Source organism: Cololabis saira, chromosome 13 (genome assembly GCF_033807715.1).
Source record: "Cololabis saira isolate AMF1-May2022 chromosome 13, fColSai1.1, whole genome shotgun sequence".
In the NCBI taxonomy this organism is placed as follows: Eukaryota; Metazoa; Chordata; class Actinopteri; order Beloniformes; family Belonidae; genus Cololabis; species Cololabis saira.
This window is the reverse complement of record NC_084599.1, coordinates 22996637-23013810: the sequence shown is the minus strand read 5'-3', so window position 1 is coordinate 23013810 and position 17174 is coordinate 22996637. Positions and strand designations below refer to the sequence as shown.

At 40.1% G+C, this 17174-nt stretch overlaps 2 protein-coding genes across 2 annotated transcripts in view; both read left to right on the top strand.

The window, feature by feature from the left end:
* Nucleotides 1-2447, top strand: LOC133458456 (claudin-19-like). The gene is made up of 4 exons (XM_061738346.1): nucleotides 1-269; nucleotides 645-809; nucleotides 1964-2042; nucleotides 2139-2447. Exons 1-4 carry the CDS (start codon nucleotides 71-73, stop codon nucleotides 2302-2304), a joined length of 609 nt encoding a protein of 202 aa, XP_061594330.1. The 5' UTR covers nucleotides 1-70; the 3' UTR covers nucleotides 2305-2447.
* A 4809-nt stretch (nucleotides 2448-7256) lies between these two features.
* Nucleotides 7257-17174, top strand: part of p3h2 (prolyl 3-hydroxylase 2) — a 68923-nt gene continuing 59005 nt past the window's right edge. The window contains exon 1 of the mRNA XM_061738340.1: nucleotides 7257-7845. Coding sequence (XP_061594324.1) covers nucleotides 7432-7845 — 414 coding nt within the window. The 5' untranslated portion in view covers nucleotides 7257-7431. The remainder of the gene's footprint in view (nucleotides 7846-17174) is intronic.

The window sequence follows — 17174 nt, the reverse complement described above, 5'->3', positions numbered from 1 at the left end:
ATTATTATTGTCCCTGTATTTAGAAACTGCCATTTAAGCTTTCATATTTCCGATTGGTGATCTGGAAAGGATGGCCAGCTCCGGACTGCAGCTGCTGGGTTTCTTCCTCTCTCTGGTCGGAACTGCTGCCACTGTTGCCTCTACGATCATGGTCGAGTGGAGGAAGGAGGTGCAGGGCAAACATTACACCTACGAGGGCTTGTGGATGGCCTGCAGCGGCACTGAGAGAACAACCTGTGAAAATCACAAATCAGTGCTGAAACTGGCAAGTAAGTTTTGGGCCTGTGTCTCCTCCTGCACATTGTTCGCTGAGATACCTTCCAATGGAAGAAAGCTGCTAAAAATAACCAAGGGTTTTTTTCAATTTTTTTTAATAGTATCATGGTTTGGATTGACCGCATCTGACTTTTTGACCTCATTGTAATACATAGAGATATGATTGTTCTTGTGGAGCGCAGTCCTGCCACTGATTTTGTTGTATATTTCTAGATTCATGGCTTTTACTTTAACTTCTATTTTCTAAAAACTGTATGGTTGTAATCCATCTAGCTTCAGTAAAGACTCTGTTGTCCAAGGACTGTCACACGTAGAGATTAGCACACTATCTGTTAACTGAACCATCATTTGCACTTGTGCTCCTGAAGTTGAAATCCAGGCGACCAGAGCTGTGATGCTGGTCACTCTCTTCCTCTCCGCTATTGCCTTGATGGTCTCCATCATTGGAATGAAGTGCACCCACTTCATGGACAGCATGCCCGCAAGTAAATCCAGGATATCTCGGATCGGAGGAATCCTGTTCATGACTGCAGGTGCGTTTAGTCCTTGGGATAACTGGGATGGAATAACTTTGTCAAATCACAATGTAGAATATCCTCAGAAAAAAAAATGTAATATTGTAAAAATAATATGTAGTCAATAAAATGTGCAGTGTTATTCGAAACAACTAAAGCTTTTAATAGAATTACATTGTCAGTTGCTTTTCTGTTTTACAGTAAAGCAGTCCAAGAAACTCAAAAATGTTATTATCAAAAAAAGATGTAAAAGAAATGCTTCAATTCAAATGCAACAAGGCAATTATTGTACAAAAATGTTTGCTTAAACGTTTAATAATGATTCCAAGATATTTCAAAGTCATAGAGCTGTAAATGACCAGGAAGAGTCACGATAAAGAAACCCAAAAATAAAAATCTGAGAGTATTGGTGCCAAAAGTCAAGATAACTTCAGTATGACCTAAAGCAACGTGTAGTGGCAGCTTGAGACTATAACATACACAGGACACCTAAACTTACAGAACTCACCTTAACTCCATGGGCAAGAACAAAAGAAGACACAGCAAATGAAAGACACAAAAATAAAAAAGACTGAGTATTTCAAAAACTTTGACAGATAAGTTGACTTTCTGTAAAAAAAAAAGTTTTATGGAAAGAAGAAACCAAAGCAGACCTATTTGGGAATGTAATGCTTCAACTTGTTAAAAAAAATGTCCATGAGAAAATAACATGAGGACCAAGGTAGGGTGAAAATGACTTGGTCTGTGGTACATGTGTGTTTCTATTGTTTAACTATCATGCAGGTTTTCTTGTATTGGACATTTTAATTTAAATATTCTGTTTTGATATAACTGAGTAATGTGTGGAAATTCTCATGTAATAGCCAGTTACATTGTTCTTAATGCTGAGCCAGCAAACACAAACAGAATAATGATGTTTTAAGTGGAAAATGTCTCAGATACTTCATTAGTTAATGATAGAAAAAGTAATTGGGAACTATTTTGATAATCATATCGCTATTCTTTATTTTTCTTCATGTGATCTGAAACAGAACATGTTTAGTCTCGTGGCTTTGGTTAACAAAAACAAAAAAGCATGAATACAGAATTAATAATCAGGAGTTCAGGTTCATTTTCTGTCCATACCAAAGGTACAACTGAATAATTGTAGTTTAATTTTCTTTTCCTCTTAGGATTAATGACCATCATCATCACGTCTTGGTATGTCACAAAGATTGTTAAGCTCTTCCAGGAATCACATAAGCTACAAAGGTAAAAGCCACCAAGAGAAAGGCGATGCACATTTACACGCTATTCATGCTGGTCTTGTAAAGGCTCGTGTATCTAAATGTGTGCATATCTTTGCAGTCGAGAGTTTGGTCACGCCGTGTTTGTCAGCTGGCTTGGTGGACTTCTCACTATGGTTGGCGGCATTTTCCTGGGCTGTCAGAGATGCTCGCGGTCCCCGTCGTCTGAGTCCATAAGCTCCAACCACCTTCTTCCTACTGCAAACCCCAAGTCCAATTATGTTTAGTTGAAGAGCCAGGACATCCCACTGTGGAATTATCATGAAAATACTGCCTACATTCATCCAATAATTAGATTAGGATCAGTATTATGTACAAAATTGGCTGCAGCAGGGAGTTTTCCTGATTTCAGCTGTAAGAATGTGAAAAATGTAGTATTCAATCACTCAGAGGCAATCTAAAATGTTGAGTCACAATTGACTCAAGTCACGCAGGACTTTGTCACTTTGTACAATTGTGAAATCAGGAAAGATCTCCCTAATGGTGAAGAACATTTGTTTTAAATTTGTTAAATTGCACTTTTTTAACGCCATCTTCCATACAAACCTCCTCAGTTTTTCACTGTTGTTAATATACATTTGTTTAATGTGTTTGTGAATTATGTGTCTCGTGTTGTTTTTTTATTCATGATCTTGAAACTTGTCTTGTTGCTTTTATTGTTAATCACATTGTAAGGTGTTTTCAAGAACAACTTTGTGTACATTTTCAAGAAAAAATAAAGTTTTTTAGGTGAATTCCTTCTATCTGGCTTTCAGTAAAATAGTACAAAAGCTTAATTATTTCAATTATTTTCAAATCCCTGGCGAAAGCAGATTTAGATTTTGAACAAACATCAAACTAGTAAATAAAGAAACACATTTAAGATTATTAATGCTGTACATAGTTACAAATATACTGTGGTTGGCATATTCATATAAAATTACACAAGACAGGTTTTTTCAGAAATATAGATGTATATTTTTAAGGTCAAGTGAGTTTGGTAAGGAATTTACATAATCCTTTTTTAATGTATTTATGTAAAAGCAGAAGTGTTTTCTTCATTAAATGACTCATTATTCTGTAAATGGTATGGTGTAGTTTGACCTGTAATATCCATTCACTTCACACCAATCTCCGGGCATGAATGGGCCTGGTATCCTTCCCATTCACAGCTGTTTCAATCGGTACAAAACTTACCAAAGCAATTGCACTCAAAACGACAAAGATGGCTGCAGAATTGCCAAGAACACTGTGGATCAACAAGTTGTTTTTATGTGTAAAACCGGCGACAGCCCTTTACCAGTTCCTGCTCCTCTGTGTGCCATTTGTGATGTCTTTTATTGATTCTTATGTGTTTCTATGATTGATTGTATGCCTATCCAATGGCGTCCCCTTGAAATCAAATTTGAACCTAAAAGAACCAGATTAATACTTTTTATCAAAAGAAAAAGAACTGGGATAAATGTCCAGGCAAAGAAGTAAACTGTCATCTTGCTTTACATTACAACTGTTTTCTGTCATATACCAATAATGACAAGCAGCCATATTAAAGTTGGGGTAAGGGATTTCCGGATGACGTCACATCTGTTGATATTTGAATGAAACCATCAACAAAACACAGAGTTAGCTCCTCCCTTCCCATCCTTCCAGTTCTCCTGGAAAAAACACAGGCCATCATGAAATCTCCCAAACCTCTTCCCGCTCTCCCACTTCATGTACACAAGCACACACCCTCCTCCTGGCGCTGGAGCAATGTTTGTTATGGTTCTGGGGTCAGACTGGCCTGAATCTGTTTTCAGTTCATGGAAACTAGGACTGTGTATGATTTTATTTTATTTTTTCACAGTGTACCCAAGAGATGGGCAGCTAGTGAATGATGAAGAAACATATCCTCAACCTGACAAACAATAGGTTAGAAATCATGTAGGATTATTTAGCCTACCTTAAAGTAAAATCAGTGCCACTTTTGCCTCCAATTGAGGGAAATTGATGCTTTTCTTTTAATGAAACTCAAAATCAACATTTTCAAAAAATTACACTTTAAGAACAGAATGTAACACAATTTATTTGGAAGAATGACCCACTTTAGAACAGTATATTCTCTTTATACCTTATATAGATGCAGAAAAGTATACAGCCTGCAAATGAGGCAACTATATGTCCTTAATATTTCTACCAATGCATGAATGTAAGCACAACTTTAATATTCCTGTTGTAGAACAATAATTATATAATGTAGCAAAGTATTTATTTAGTAGCCTATGTATTTATTAGGCTGTAAAATAAATACTGTGCAGCCCAATAAAATGTATCAGCAAAAACCCAAGATGTTACTATATATCATATATGAAAAAAGAAATGAAAGTTCAAAACATTTGTGTTTGCTGTAACAACACCCAAAATGAGCTGCACTTTACCAGTAATGAGAGTTTTTCTCACACTGAAACAGTTTCCTTCCTGTAATTTCTACTCTCATTACGTTCTCGACTGTATATTATAAACAGCCATTTAGGCTGCTGCTGTCAGAGGAGAGAAAAACATCGGAAATGTTAATAGTATTTTCTTCCTGACCCAGTTTGGGTTTCCTTCCATGGAATGCAAAGTCATTATCATACAAATCTAACCTAATGTGTACTATCAGCCGTTTAATAACTGATTGTATAGAACTATTAATAAACACAGGGTGCAAAAAGAGGTAAATACAGTTGGAATTACTGATTTAAAATCCTGTTTGTGGATTAGATCTGAAAACATTCAAATACAAAGCAATTATCTTTAAAGCAGGCAGTATCTGTGTGGAGAAATCACCTCATTCTTCTTTTGAAACAATGAATGTTGTGTCTTCAGCAAATATAATCTATCGTTCCCGCAAGTGACATTCTGCCCCTGAGATTCTGAAGGTGACCAGCCCTTCCTGAACTCCCAGAAAAGAACAGCACAGGGAGTGCAAAATACAGAGCTGATGGCCACCGTCTGCTGGTTTTCAAGCGAAGGTGGCCGGTTGTTGCTTCTCTGAAGTAATCCCTACGTAACTTTGAGAGCAAAAATGTAGCACTCTATTTGAGATACCTTGTACTGAGTTTTATTTATCTCAAGCATTTTAGTCTGACTCCCACCAGGACATACCGTATACACTAACATAATAATGAAAACAAAATCCAGTTCTCAAGAGGCAGTATGTTAATTTTCTTAATACAACAGACACAGATATACAGAGAAACTCAAACAGCGATAACATAATTGCATTTAAATGAAATTGAATCCAACATTAAGTAACTCTACAACGCCATATTATGTGATGGTTTTCTCTGACTCCTCAATTGCTGTGGGAAAAACTTAAGAACATGCAGATTGATACTCCCCGTGTTACGTGGATTGATGACTGCCAGACAGACCCACATCTGTGAGACGGCAGAACTGTGTGCCTGAGCACCTGACAAGTAACACCTCGTTCCCCCCGGGGCCTGTGCAATCGCCGTTTGTTTTCACCACCCACCTCACAGACTTTAAGTACGGCACTGAGTCATGTCACTGCAGAAATTCTCTGATGACAGGGCTGTCATCAAGGTGCTGTTGTGAGCAGACGGGTCAATGAGTACAGGGACCAGGGATCAAAGCAAAGGACACCAACGACAACTGAACAAACTCATTAAAAAGGCAGACTATAGTCTTCGGAACTTTTGTACTATTTTCAATTTTTGCGTTTTACTCCAAATTCACAGTTTTGTAAAATGTTTTTACTTTTCTGTTTTCAAAACTTAATATTTCATCTCAGCAGCCTAGTATTTTGTTATCTTTTATGTTGTATATATTTGGCCTCAATAAAGTCCTCTATCACTCCATCTATTTCAGCCTTCGAGTTCTTGGGTCCACTCGTAATGACTTTATAACTGTTTGACAGGTTGGTGTTTGGTTTTATTGATTTATTCATAATAAATTGCCGAGCTAGCAGAGACGGAGAGCAGGGGCTTAAAATTAAGCTGTTGATACATAAAATAGCCTGAAGAGGGAGACAATCTCCACTACAAGCAAAGGTTTGTTGCTCATTCATGCCCACGTTTCTTTTGTCGATGGCTTCCAGAGGACATCTCAAAAAGGGTGTACTTTTTTGGTTTATTAGAAGTAATTTTGAGTTCATATGAACACAGAATCTTTTTAGTATTAGGTTACATTATATGTATTTATAAGTATTTAATTCGAGAGACAATTAAATGGTGTGTACTTTTTTTTAAACTTGCGTTATCTTTGTTTAGAAAACTACTCATTTGTGATTGACACAAGAACCAGTTTGAGGAAGACCTGCTACATCCTCGGCCTTACCTGAGAGTTTCCTCACGTCTAGAGATCACAGTCTCATCTTTAACTTTTTTTTCTTTTTGAAGACTTTGTTGATTAAATACGACGGAGTATTAGGGCCAAACTAAGACAAAAAAAATGGGAAATTACAAGAATAAAGTCATAATATAATGAGAATAAAGTCGTAAAATTACGAGAATAAAGTCGTAATGTTGCGAGAATAAAGTTGTAATAGAATAAAGTCGTATGAGAATAAAGTCGTAAAATTACGAGAATAAAGTGGTAACATTACGAGAATAAAGTCGTAATGTTGCGAGAATAAAGTCGTAATATTATGAGAATATAATTTATGAGAACTCTAACAGGAAGATCATCTTCTCCCTGTGTTAAAATGAGGAATATTGAGCAACTTGTGAAGTTATATTTATATATTTATAATATATTACGACTATATTCTCGTAATATTATGACTTTATTCTCGTAATTTTACGACTTTATTCTCGTAATATTATTACTTTATTCTCATAATTTTACGACTTCTCATTACATTATGACTTTTTTCTCGTAATTTCCTTTTTTTGTTTTTTGTTTGGCCCTAATACTCCGTCGTAATTAAACGCATCTTTTGTGCAATGGAAACAAAGACTGGGGAAATTAAAGGGGCTTTGGCTCATGTTTGAGCCCCCACACGAGCCTAAATTATGGTCCGCGTTAAATCGACGCAGAGCCTACGCCGTAGGGTACGGCGTAAGGTACGCGGCGACCCGCTACGTACGGTGCGCGTCGCCGCGTACCCTACGCCGTAGGCTCTGCGTTGGTGCAGACACCCACCCGCCTGTCCCACTTGTGCGCCGTGATTGTGCGCCGGCCATTCATTTGTTGGAGGGGAGGAGTTACAGGAACCAGAGAGGGGTCACACAACAAAATGAGTGTCCCCGCTCGACAAACCTTATTTCCGCCCTGAATGTCTCTGCGAGGGAGCATTTAAATGGACTGTAAAACGAGGCCGCGCTGGTTGCTGTGACTGCGACTCCCAGCCCCGTCCGTCGCTCCTCTCAGTTTGGACCCGAAGCTAGAGGATGAATACAAACGCGTCTCCGGTTGTGGTCTTCTTGTCACTTGTCCTGCAGTCCGAGGTGTTTTCCTCTGCTTTCCTGGAGCCTTACGACCTGTTATATGACAATGCCGTGCAGGCGTTTTACACCAGCGACTACGGCAGTGCGGTGCGCCACATGGAGGGAGCGCTCAGCAGTTACGCGCAGGTCCGACGCACCAAGGTCCGCTGCAGGCTGAGCTGCCAGGACCAGCATCCGTTTGAGGAGACACACTCAGACCTGCGCTTCTTCGACGTGGTCCTTCGGAGGGCTGCTTGTATGAGCCAGTGCATCGAGGAGAAACTCGGTACCCAGTCTTTACACCGAGTCAGCGAGGATGTGGTGCAGGACTTCAACAGGAGGATCCCCTACAACTACCTCCAGCTGGCTTACCTGAAGGTAAGAGGAGGGATGATGGAGGATGCATGAGTGGGATACTGTTGTTGTCTTCCCACCTGGGGGGAGGCCTGTTCTGCTAGACATTACCTGCTGCATTCCTCATCAGCTGATGATGATGATGCTGCAGAAACCTGATGTACAGAGATAAGAGGTGCTGCTGCTGCTCTGCACACCTCTGGTGTAATAGTGTACCAGAGGTGCACTGCAAAAACTCAAAATATTAACAAGAATATAGTCTTATTTCTAGTAAAAATGTCTAATTTTTAGTCAAAAAAATCTCATTACACTTAAAAAAAGACTCATCACTGGAAAAAAACAACAATTTTCACCTGTTTCAAGTAGATTTTCACTTAAAATAAGTAGAAACATCTGCCAGTGGAACAAGATTTTTTTGCTTGTAATGAGAAGATAAATCTTGTCCCACTGGCAGATTTTTCTACTTATTTCAAGTGAAAATTTACTTGAAACAGGTGAAAATTGTCAAATAACAAGTTATTTTTCTGGTAATGACTCTTGTTTTAAGTGTAATGAGATTTTTTGACTAAAAATTAGACATTTTAACTAGAAATAAGACAAATATTCCTGGTAAGATTTTGAGTTTTTGCAGCGTGTAAATGACACAAAAACAATATGCACAATAAGCATGAAGCATGACGAAGGTATTTTTGTGGTCAAATAATACAGTTCTGGTCTTCTGTCTTTTATAAGTTGTCAGTGTTGAAAGAGTTTTTGTACTAATGGATTGCACAAAGTATATTTACTTTCTGTGTTTCTGTGTGTCATTATATCATGACAGTTTTTTAAGTCTTCTAGCTGTTTAGTTTAAGATTGTATACTATTCTAATAAAGAAGTACAATAAACTACCCACTTCCCTTCTAAATGTGATTTAAATAGATAAGTTGTTGCAAGCTGTTGTAAAGTTACAAGTACAGCACAGACTGATGGAGTCAAGTAATGTACAAATACCTTCAACACAGTCCTTGACAACATGAATTCAGTTTTTATCTGGAATCTATCCTGTAACACGGATTATAAATGGTTGTCTTGGCAAATCAGATCTAAAGCCCTTTATTCATTAGATTTACAATAGGATTTAAGCTCTTTGTGCACTTGCTTGAGCCCTCCGTTTAAAAGCGCTCTGTGTTTTGTATCTGGGTCCACTGCAGTACAAGTGTGAACTTAATGTTTCTGCGCTGCTCCTTCTCTGCCTCTTTACTGTTTCATCCCACATCTGCTGAGGAAGAAATATAACTCCTGGTCCACCTGAAAGTGCACTCAAGATAACAAATTGTGTGTACTCTTCCATGCCAGAGTGGAAACAGCACCCACAAGACTTTTAATGTCCAGTACTTGTTCTGCAGTCACCCTTATTTTCAGCGCGTTTCTTCCCTCGAGGTTCTTCTTTTGGTTGGGCTTTCAGTGAGGGTAAGGCGTGGGAACAGTCCAAGTGAGAGATATTAATGAGAGCTGGCAGCAAAGTATGGGGGCTCATGCTGTTTATGACTGTTTGTGCTGTGTTTGTCCCCCAGGAGCAAGTAGTTTTGCTTTCTTACCACCCGTATTCTGAAAATGTTTGGTGTGCATAGCTTCCCAGAACTTAAAACGGCAATAGCAGATGTTTTCAAGTGAGGATCTTTGCATTAAATGCGTTATTTATTGTTATTGTCAGTAACATCATTTTTCAAGTATTTACTTGCATGACGGGGGAGCCTATAAAAGCGGGAACATCTTTTACATCTCTAAACCAGCATGTGGCAAATGAAAAGCGGTAAACAAAGCATTCAAAAAGCGCCTCTACATTACGATGTGTGACCACAATGAGGAGATGTCAGCAGAACTTGAGGAGCAGTCGTGTGAAAGAGAAAATACAACCTCTTTCCGTTCTGCTATTTCACATATCACGACATAATTAAAACAATGTTTCTGGTTTTCACCGGGGCTTCAAAGAAGGTTAATGAACCTCTCATACACGGAAAGTATTCAACCATGTCATTATTTATTCAACCAAAACTAAAAAACAGGAGATGTGTGTGTGGAAAAACCGAATACACACCAGAATTCACTTGCTTGTAGAATCACCTTCGTCAACAACTTTAACATTTAATGTACGTTGTCGTCACAATGTGGCATTGTTGTGGAGGGAATTTGCACTATTTATAGTCCTTACAACACGGTTTTAGTGCATTGATGTTTTCAAGCATCTGTTTCTGCAGCGCTCTGCGCTTCACCGCAGTGTTTCATTGTGTTGGAGTCTTGAGGCAGTTGGGAGCAGCACATTCTTTCCTTTCCTATTTCAACCATTGTGCTGTAGTTTTGCTGGCGTTATTGATCATTGTCCCGAAGCATGACGCAGTTTGGATCAACTTCAGCTGTCGCAAAAATGGCATCACATTTGTCTCTAGATATTTAGGTATGCAGAGGAGTTCAGGGCCGAGGTGCACAGCCTCAAGACCTTATCATAAGCCTTCCACCACCATGCTTGACAGTTGATTGTATGTGTTTTTTGCTGATATACTGCAAATATCTCAAGTTTCATTTAATCTGTGATTACTCTGAACACTCCACTATGCACATAATTCTTTTCAATATGATGTGCTTCATATGTTAGGAAATGGTTCAATAACAGGGGGTGGCCATGTCTCAGTTAGTAAAATAGGTCATCCTCCAACTGAGAGATTGGCAGCTCCCCTCCCTAACACATGTCTAAGTATCCTTGATTTGATCCTTTGAAGTATCCTTTGATCCCATGATTGTGCTTATGGGAACAGGTGAAAAACACCTTGTAAAAGGCTTTTAAGAACCTACAAAAGGTTAAAAAGGCACAATATAATTAGTGCAGGCCCTTCCAATACTTCCCAGGTTGATGGACATTAACATTTGCTGCTGTGATGTCATTGTGATATCTTTCCTCTTGGCATTGTGTTAGCACACACATTTGAACGCTCTAGAACAGCAAAATGCTAAAGAAGATGCTTGTATAGAAATAGTCAAACTTGCTCATGATCTATCTATCAAGGCTGTCGATTAGCAGAGCCTGGCTGATACAAACCCACTGAATTTCTATAGAACCTTTAAAGGAGCATGAGGCAGGATTTATGAAAAAAATGCATATACGTTTTAAGTTTTCTAGTAATAATGTCAGATGAAGCGTTCCAAACCAAAAAGAATGAGCCCTCTAGCATATCTCTCCGTTGCCTTGAACAGGCTGTGTGCTGCAAAATGTGCTGCAATTCTGGGCCCGAATTTCCCGCGCTGTCCTGCGGATGTGACGTCGCCTTTATCGAAACGAAGCCTTTATCAGAGACAAGTCGCGAGTCCCGTGCCGGCTTCGCTGTTGGCTGCAGGAACCCCGACGGTCGTGGTGGCGCTAATGAGTCTCATTTCTTATTCTTGCCTCATGCTCCTTTAAGGGTGTATGTAGTTTTTCACACCCTGCTTCTGAATTTTGGCATGGTTTTTGTTATAGAAATAATCACATGGTGTAGTACTGCATGTGTTTTGTTCATCTTAGGCTATATTTGCTTAACTTTAGAAACTGGTAAGAACCAAGTGATTTATGTTTTCATGTGTCTTGGAATAACTGAGGCTGTTTGAATGTGTAAGTTTAAACTCTGGTCTGGAAGCTGGCACCGCCTCCTCACATTTACACGAGACCCAGACGACTTCCACTGCCTCTCACAGCGGCCCAGTTTCACATGCCAGGGTAATGACACGCAGCTTCCACTCCAGAAGTGGAAGGAAGTTTATCAGTCTTGTTACTGTCTGCGGGTGAATGGTCTGCTTTTTCTTCTGAATCAGCAGAGGGATTAAGAGCTGAGCTCACGTTTTCATAAAAAAAGTCCACTGTCCTGTCTAGACATGATCATACAACCATACACACAGATGCCTATTAAAATACTACGGTACTCAGTCTTTATGAAGTGAATTATGATTTCTAACATCTGTTTGGAGAAAAAAGTAGCGTATTATGTTGCCCCCCCCCCCCACCTTTCATCACAAAATGTAAATGTCTGAGCAGATATTTACCACAGTCATGCTGATGATGTCTTTATGAACTGATGTCTCCTGAGCATGCTGGGCAAATACGGTGAGGACGGTTTTAGATCTCACCTCAGGTTGGGGCAGAGCTGGGTGGCTCCCTCTGAGGTCATCTGACCTGTCGCTGTGTACATACTGTACACTGATGTCTGACTCTGAATGTGTATGTATACAAGCAGCCGCACATGTTTGATGTCAAGGAGGGGCTTGGTGGCTTTCATGAAAATAAATTCCTGCAGTATTTAACATTCCAATTTCCAAACTCGCTCCGCCTGATACTTTCTGGCATAAATGCAGCTATTGGGCTTGTTAGAAGTTTGCTGCACAGTCATCAACTGTTCTCCTCACTCAGGCTGCTGCACATGTTCCCGCTCTGCCCATCACCCAGCCTGGCAAATATTTTATTTTCCTCTAGTGGTGTATTTGCTTTTCTAAAAAAAGAGAGGTGTGCCACCCTTTTCAGACATTAAAGGGAGACCTCTGTAGCTGCCAGTGTGCCCCATGGCTTCCAGTGATCTCATCCAACAGCCGCCCAGCTACAGAACCATCAAAGAACCCTGAGCTGCCCACAGGAGCAAGAAGCAAGTGTTTCTATAACAGTGTTTCTGTTCCAAGAAGATGATTATAGGGCTCATTATTATTATTATTAGTATCATTGCTTGTATTACTGGTCTGGCATCTGTGGACAAAGATGTATATTTTAAACAGGCCTTGAATGTCTTAAAAACAATCTAAAGCTTGTTTTTTTTACATAAAACAGAAATTCAGCCTGTGGGCCATGTCTCTAGTTTTACCGTTCTAAGCTCATTTTCTGTGCTGGATTCTAATGGGAGGGGAGGCTATGATAATGAGGCTCTGTGCTGATTGGCTGCTTGAATGACGTGTAGCAGGGGAGGGAACAAAGCCTCGCTCCGGGGAGAAGAGCAGCGGCTCCGTACACAAAGCGTGTCCCATGCGACAGAGCTTCGGCGACAAAATAAATTCCATTGCTTTATTTTTTTGTATTGGACTGTCCTAACTGGCCGCGAGTTTAACGGTTTCAGTGTGGACAGAGAGCGTCCGATGTCACGCAGCTCGACGCGATAGTCGGACGCTCAAATGCATTTATGACACGGTGTAAACAGATCTTAAACCCTGAATTACGGTTCTGTGTTAAATCGACGCGTACCCTACGCTGTAGGCTCTGCGTTGGTGTAACCCGGAACCATAAATCAGCCGGTCCAGTGAGGGGCCCCGGTGCTCCGGAGCTAAGCTAAATACTTAGCCCATGCAAAGATCATACTTGTAGACAAATATAAATAACATAAAAAAAATAACGTCATTTACCGCTGACTCGTGTGCAGTTGCCGGGTCCGTACCGTGGCCACTGATCCTTTTATGAGGGTAAAAGTCGATGCAAAACCTAATTTTTACTGTCCCCTCGCTGTGGAAACAGCCACCGCTGCTGAACAATGGCTGAAGCTCCAGCTGGCGGAGAGAGTTGTGGGTGTGGTTTCAGCAGCGGAGGCCGACCTATGGAAATCAGCGCCTATGGTGACGTCACCATAGGCGCTGATTCTGAACGGCTCGTAGAAATCACATGACACTGGAAGATTCAGCCAGGCGGGGTGTACAGACCCTGCAGAATTTCATGGGATTTCATCTTTCCTGTGTTGGCAGGGTTAAGGGAGACCACTTTATATATGTTAGTACAAGAAAAAACTTGTTTTTCATAATAGGTCCCCTTTAAATACAGCAGCAAACAGAAGTTTATCTTAAAAAGAAACTTGAAGATTTACATTAAACATAAATTGATTAGTTTGATCATATCTTTATTTAGATGAAAATGAAATACAAGTGAAAAGGCCATGAGACAGAAGTGTGGGTTGACAGCTCTGCTGAGCGCAGGCAGAAAGCTCTGTTATGACTTCGAGTCTCCAGGCTTTGTTTCCAAAATGAATCAGTGTTCATTTCTGAACGCCTGACCTTGAATTTTGTGGACACGGGAACATTTTTTCCTCTGACAACTCCTTTGTGAAGGCCGTATCTTTTGCAGGTGTTGCTACAGAGTAGAAGAGTGCGCCACCACTCCCGAGTCTGCAAAAATCCGCTTTGGCTTTTCTTTCCACAGTTCTTCATCATGAGCCCCGGTGGAGGAATCTCTCGTTAACTGAACTCTTTCAAGTATTGACCGACCACTCTGCAGCGGGTGCAGACAGAAGGAGATCATAGTGTTTCTACAAGCATTCATCTCTACTCCATCATTTCATGCTGTAATGATGTTTGTGTCAGAGCTTGTTCACAACAGCAGCGATCCAGTTTATCCCTTAAACATTCGGAAGCTTCCAACACAAATTAGCAGTAATCACAGGGATGGGTTATGCTGCGTAATGATCTTGGTGTGTGTGCTCGGTTTAGCCTCTATTCTGACACTCTCTGCTCTGCAGCCTGTCAGTGATGCATTTTGCAGATGTTCAGCTGCACTAATACTGAAAAATGAGTGGATTTGGCAGGAAATCCAATATCTAATCAGCTTTAAAAAAAATTTGACCTATCTTGGGAATTGTGACACGTATTTCAACCATCCCATCTCCCTCTGTTTTGAGAGCAAGTATGAGTTTCCCAGTAGGTCAGGACTCTGACTCTGAAGCCTGCTGATGATTCTGGGGTTTGCTGGAATTCCTTCTTTAAAGTCGGACTCCTTTCCTGTTTGCTTCTTCTTTGTGAATGTGATGATTGGATTGCAACGCAGCAGGCTGGCTGTTCACATACACTCCTCCTTATCTTGGATAATCCTGTGGTTAGATCAAATCTGCTGCCCTGGCTGTTGACGTCTAATGTATGTGGAGAATGTAAATAAAAAACCTAAACGTACAGAAATGTACAGAATAAACCAAAATATTTTTGCTGCACTGTGGGGGTGAAATATCACCTTCCAGTTTCTCACTTTCCACATAAGCCTGAGCACCAGTGAGGAATGGAGGATGTTCAGAAGAATGAAATAATGCTTTATTAGTTAAGCCCATGATAGTGTTGAATGTGTCCATCATGTATGAAAAATCACAGATAATATTATTGTCGTCCACAGCTCGTCGGGGAAGGAGGGACTCACAAGTACAGATAGATAGTGAGCTCTGGTGACAGAAAGCAAAAGGCTTTTCTCAGAAGCAGGCAGGTTGTTCTCTGCCAAGTGAAGTTTGAGTGTTGGATGTGACCGGAGTGTTTTGTTTGTTTGTGTTCTTTTTTCTCTCATTTATCCTGTTTGGAAAGCCACGGTGAGCCTGGAAGAGTTGACGAGAAGCAGTTCAGGAGCCGATGACTCTAGAAATGTGCTGTTCAATCCACAAGTCAGGGCCTCACTGTAAACAGAGTGAGTTTGTCACACATGAAGTCACCAGAGTGATAAAGCACCATAAGTATACTGTATGTGAAGTATATGTTGTAGTTTCACCCTTTTTTTACAGCTAGTCTGCTTACTACTTAACTTTACACTGAACACATCTCATCAGTAACCAACCAGCACCTTCATTTCTTGTAATTATTCTATTTATTCATATAGTTTATTCATATAGTTTATTTAAAGGGGACTCTTATGAATAAGTGAAAAAGAAAAAAACAGAAATGACTATCAATTCGAAAACTCCCAGATAAGACAATCCTGTCACAGTTTTGAGACCACCTGGGCCTCTTAAGTAAATCATTTAGTCACCCGTTCAAGTTTGCATGGAAATGTGACATCACAGACCCAGGTCAGAGCAGAGTTGTTCACCTCTCCTGTCTTTATCTTGCGTTATTTCAAACCTTGCTGCTTTTGTGGTGCCTCAGGATGATAAAGCAAAGTTGTAACTCCAGTGACCCCACTTTCGTAAACTACCTGGTGTGAACACAGGTGTGAAGAAAGGGTTGAAAATGGAGCTTCCGTACTGTACCCCTGTGTAGGGGTGGGCAAAAATATTGATACGGCAATATATCGCGATACATAGTCTCCCGATACGATATCGATATTCAACGTATGTATCGCAATATATTGCCGTATCAATATTTTTGCCCACCCCTAGCTGCACTTTATTTTGTGATTTCAGTGTGGGTGAGACACTGCATTTTATTTTTGTCATTTTAAGTCAGGGGCAAGTACTGTATTTTTGTGATTTCAATTTCAGTGTGGGTGAGACACTGCATTTTATTTTGAGTAGTTTGTATCTAAGAATAATGCACACACTGCACTTTTCATTGTGTTTCAGTGTTTTTTCATGCAAATATGTTGCATAATTAAAATGGAAAGTTTGAATTACATTGTTTTGACTCAGTCTGTCCAATGCATTATCACTATCATCTGATGTACATATATATACAACTTGGATTTTAAGATGTGTAATGCATTTTTAAATTTTTCGGTGAACTATGTAGAATATCGCGATATATCGGGATATATCGCATAATCGGGATATTGCAATTTGTATCGTATCGTGGCTCAAGTATCGTGATGCGTATCGTATCGTGAGGTCCTTCCCAATACCCACCCCTACCCCTGTGGTATTTTGACCAAAGCATGTCATAGAAATGTCATTAATGCCTCAGATTTGTTGTTACGTCGGAGTTAAAGCAAAAGAGACAAATCTGATTCGGAGACTGAGACTTGTGTGCACAGATCTAATCACAGGCTCATTTCAGTGGATGCAATATAAAAAAAATAGGATTTTCTTTTTCTTTACTTCCTAGACCTAGACTCAAATTCAGAAATGGAATCAGGCTCACAAGCTGAATTGACTGGTGGATTGTTTCTGCTGCGTTGGGGTTTAATAATTTTACACAAACCTGAAGACGGCTTCAGAATTACATTTTTCAGGAAAAAAACAGCCTCCGTCATTGTGTTGAGATTGAAGAAGCAAGATGGTCTAGACATTGCTTCCATGTACTTTCGGTGTTTAGCATTTCACGCACCTGCCAGCTTGCCTTCTAGACTCTTCCAACATTAAATGCACTGCTGTGCTTTACCGAGACGATCAGTCATTGTGGCACCTGACTGTGCCAAAGGTCTTCTGCATGACTGCTGTTGAGCGGATAACACATCGCAGGAATGTGGGGGCAAGCTGTGGCACCTATTGCTCTTTCCCTGATTAACAATTAAGCGACTTCAGGAGGGACGGGTGCAGGAGACCGGTCAGGCACAGTGTCGCCACTGGAAAAATGCTGCAGTTGTAAACAGAATAACTGTCTGGCCAGAAACAGGAGCTGCCAATGCTCCGTAGATCTTTGTTTCAGCATCTCAACTCTCTCTCTCTGTTTTTTTTTTCCTCTTTTTTTAAATTGA

Excerpts from the sequence above, each read along its gene's own strand:
- LOC133458456 (XM_061738346.1), top strand. The coding sequence starts at position 71 with ATGGCCAGCTCCGGACTGCAGCTGCTGGGTTTCTTCCTCTCTCTGGTC. Across the intron at positions 270-644 it reads ATCAGTGCTGAAACTGGCAA|TTGAAATCCAGGCGACCAGA; the intron begins GTAAGTTTTGGG and ends GTGCTCCTGAAG. Across the intron at positions 2,043-2,138 it reads GAATCACATAAGCTACAAAG|TCGAGAGTTTGGTCACGCCG; the intron begins GTAAAAGCCACC and ends ATATCTTTGCAG.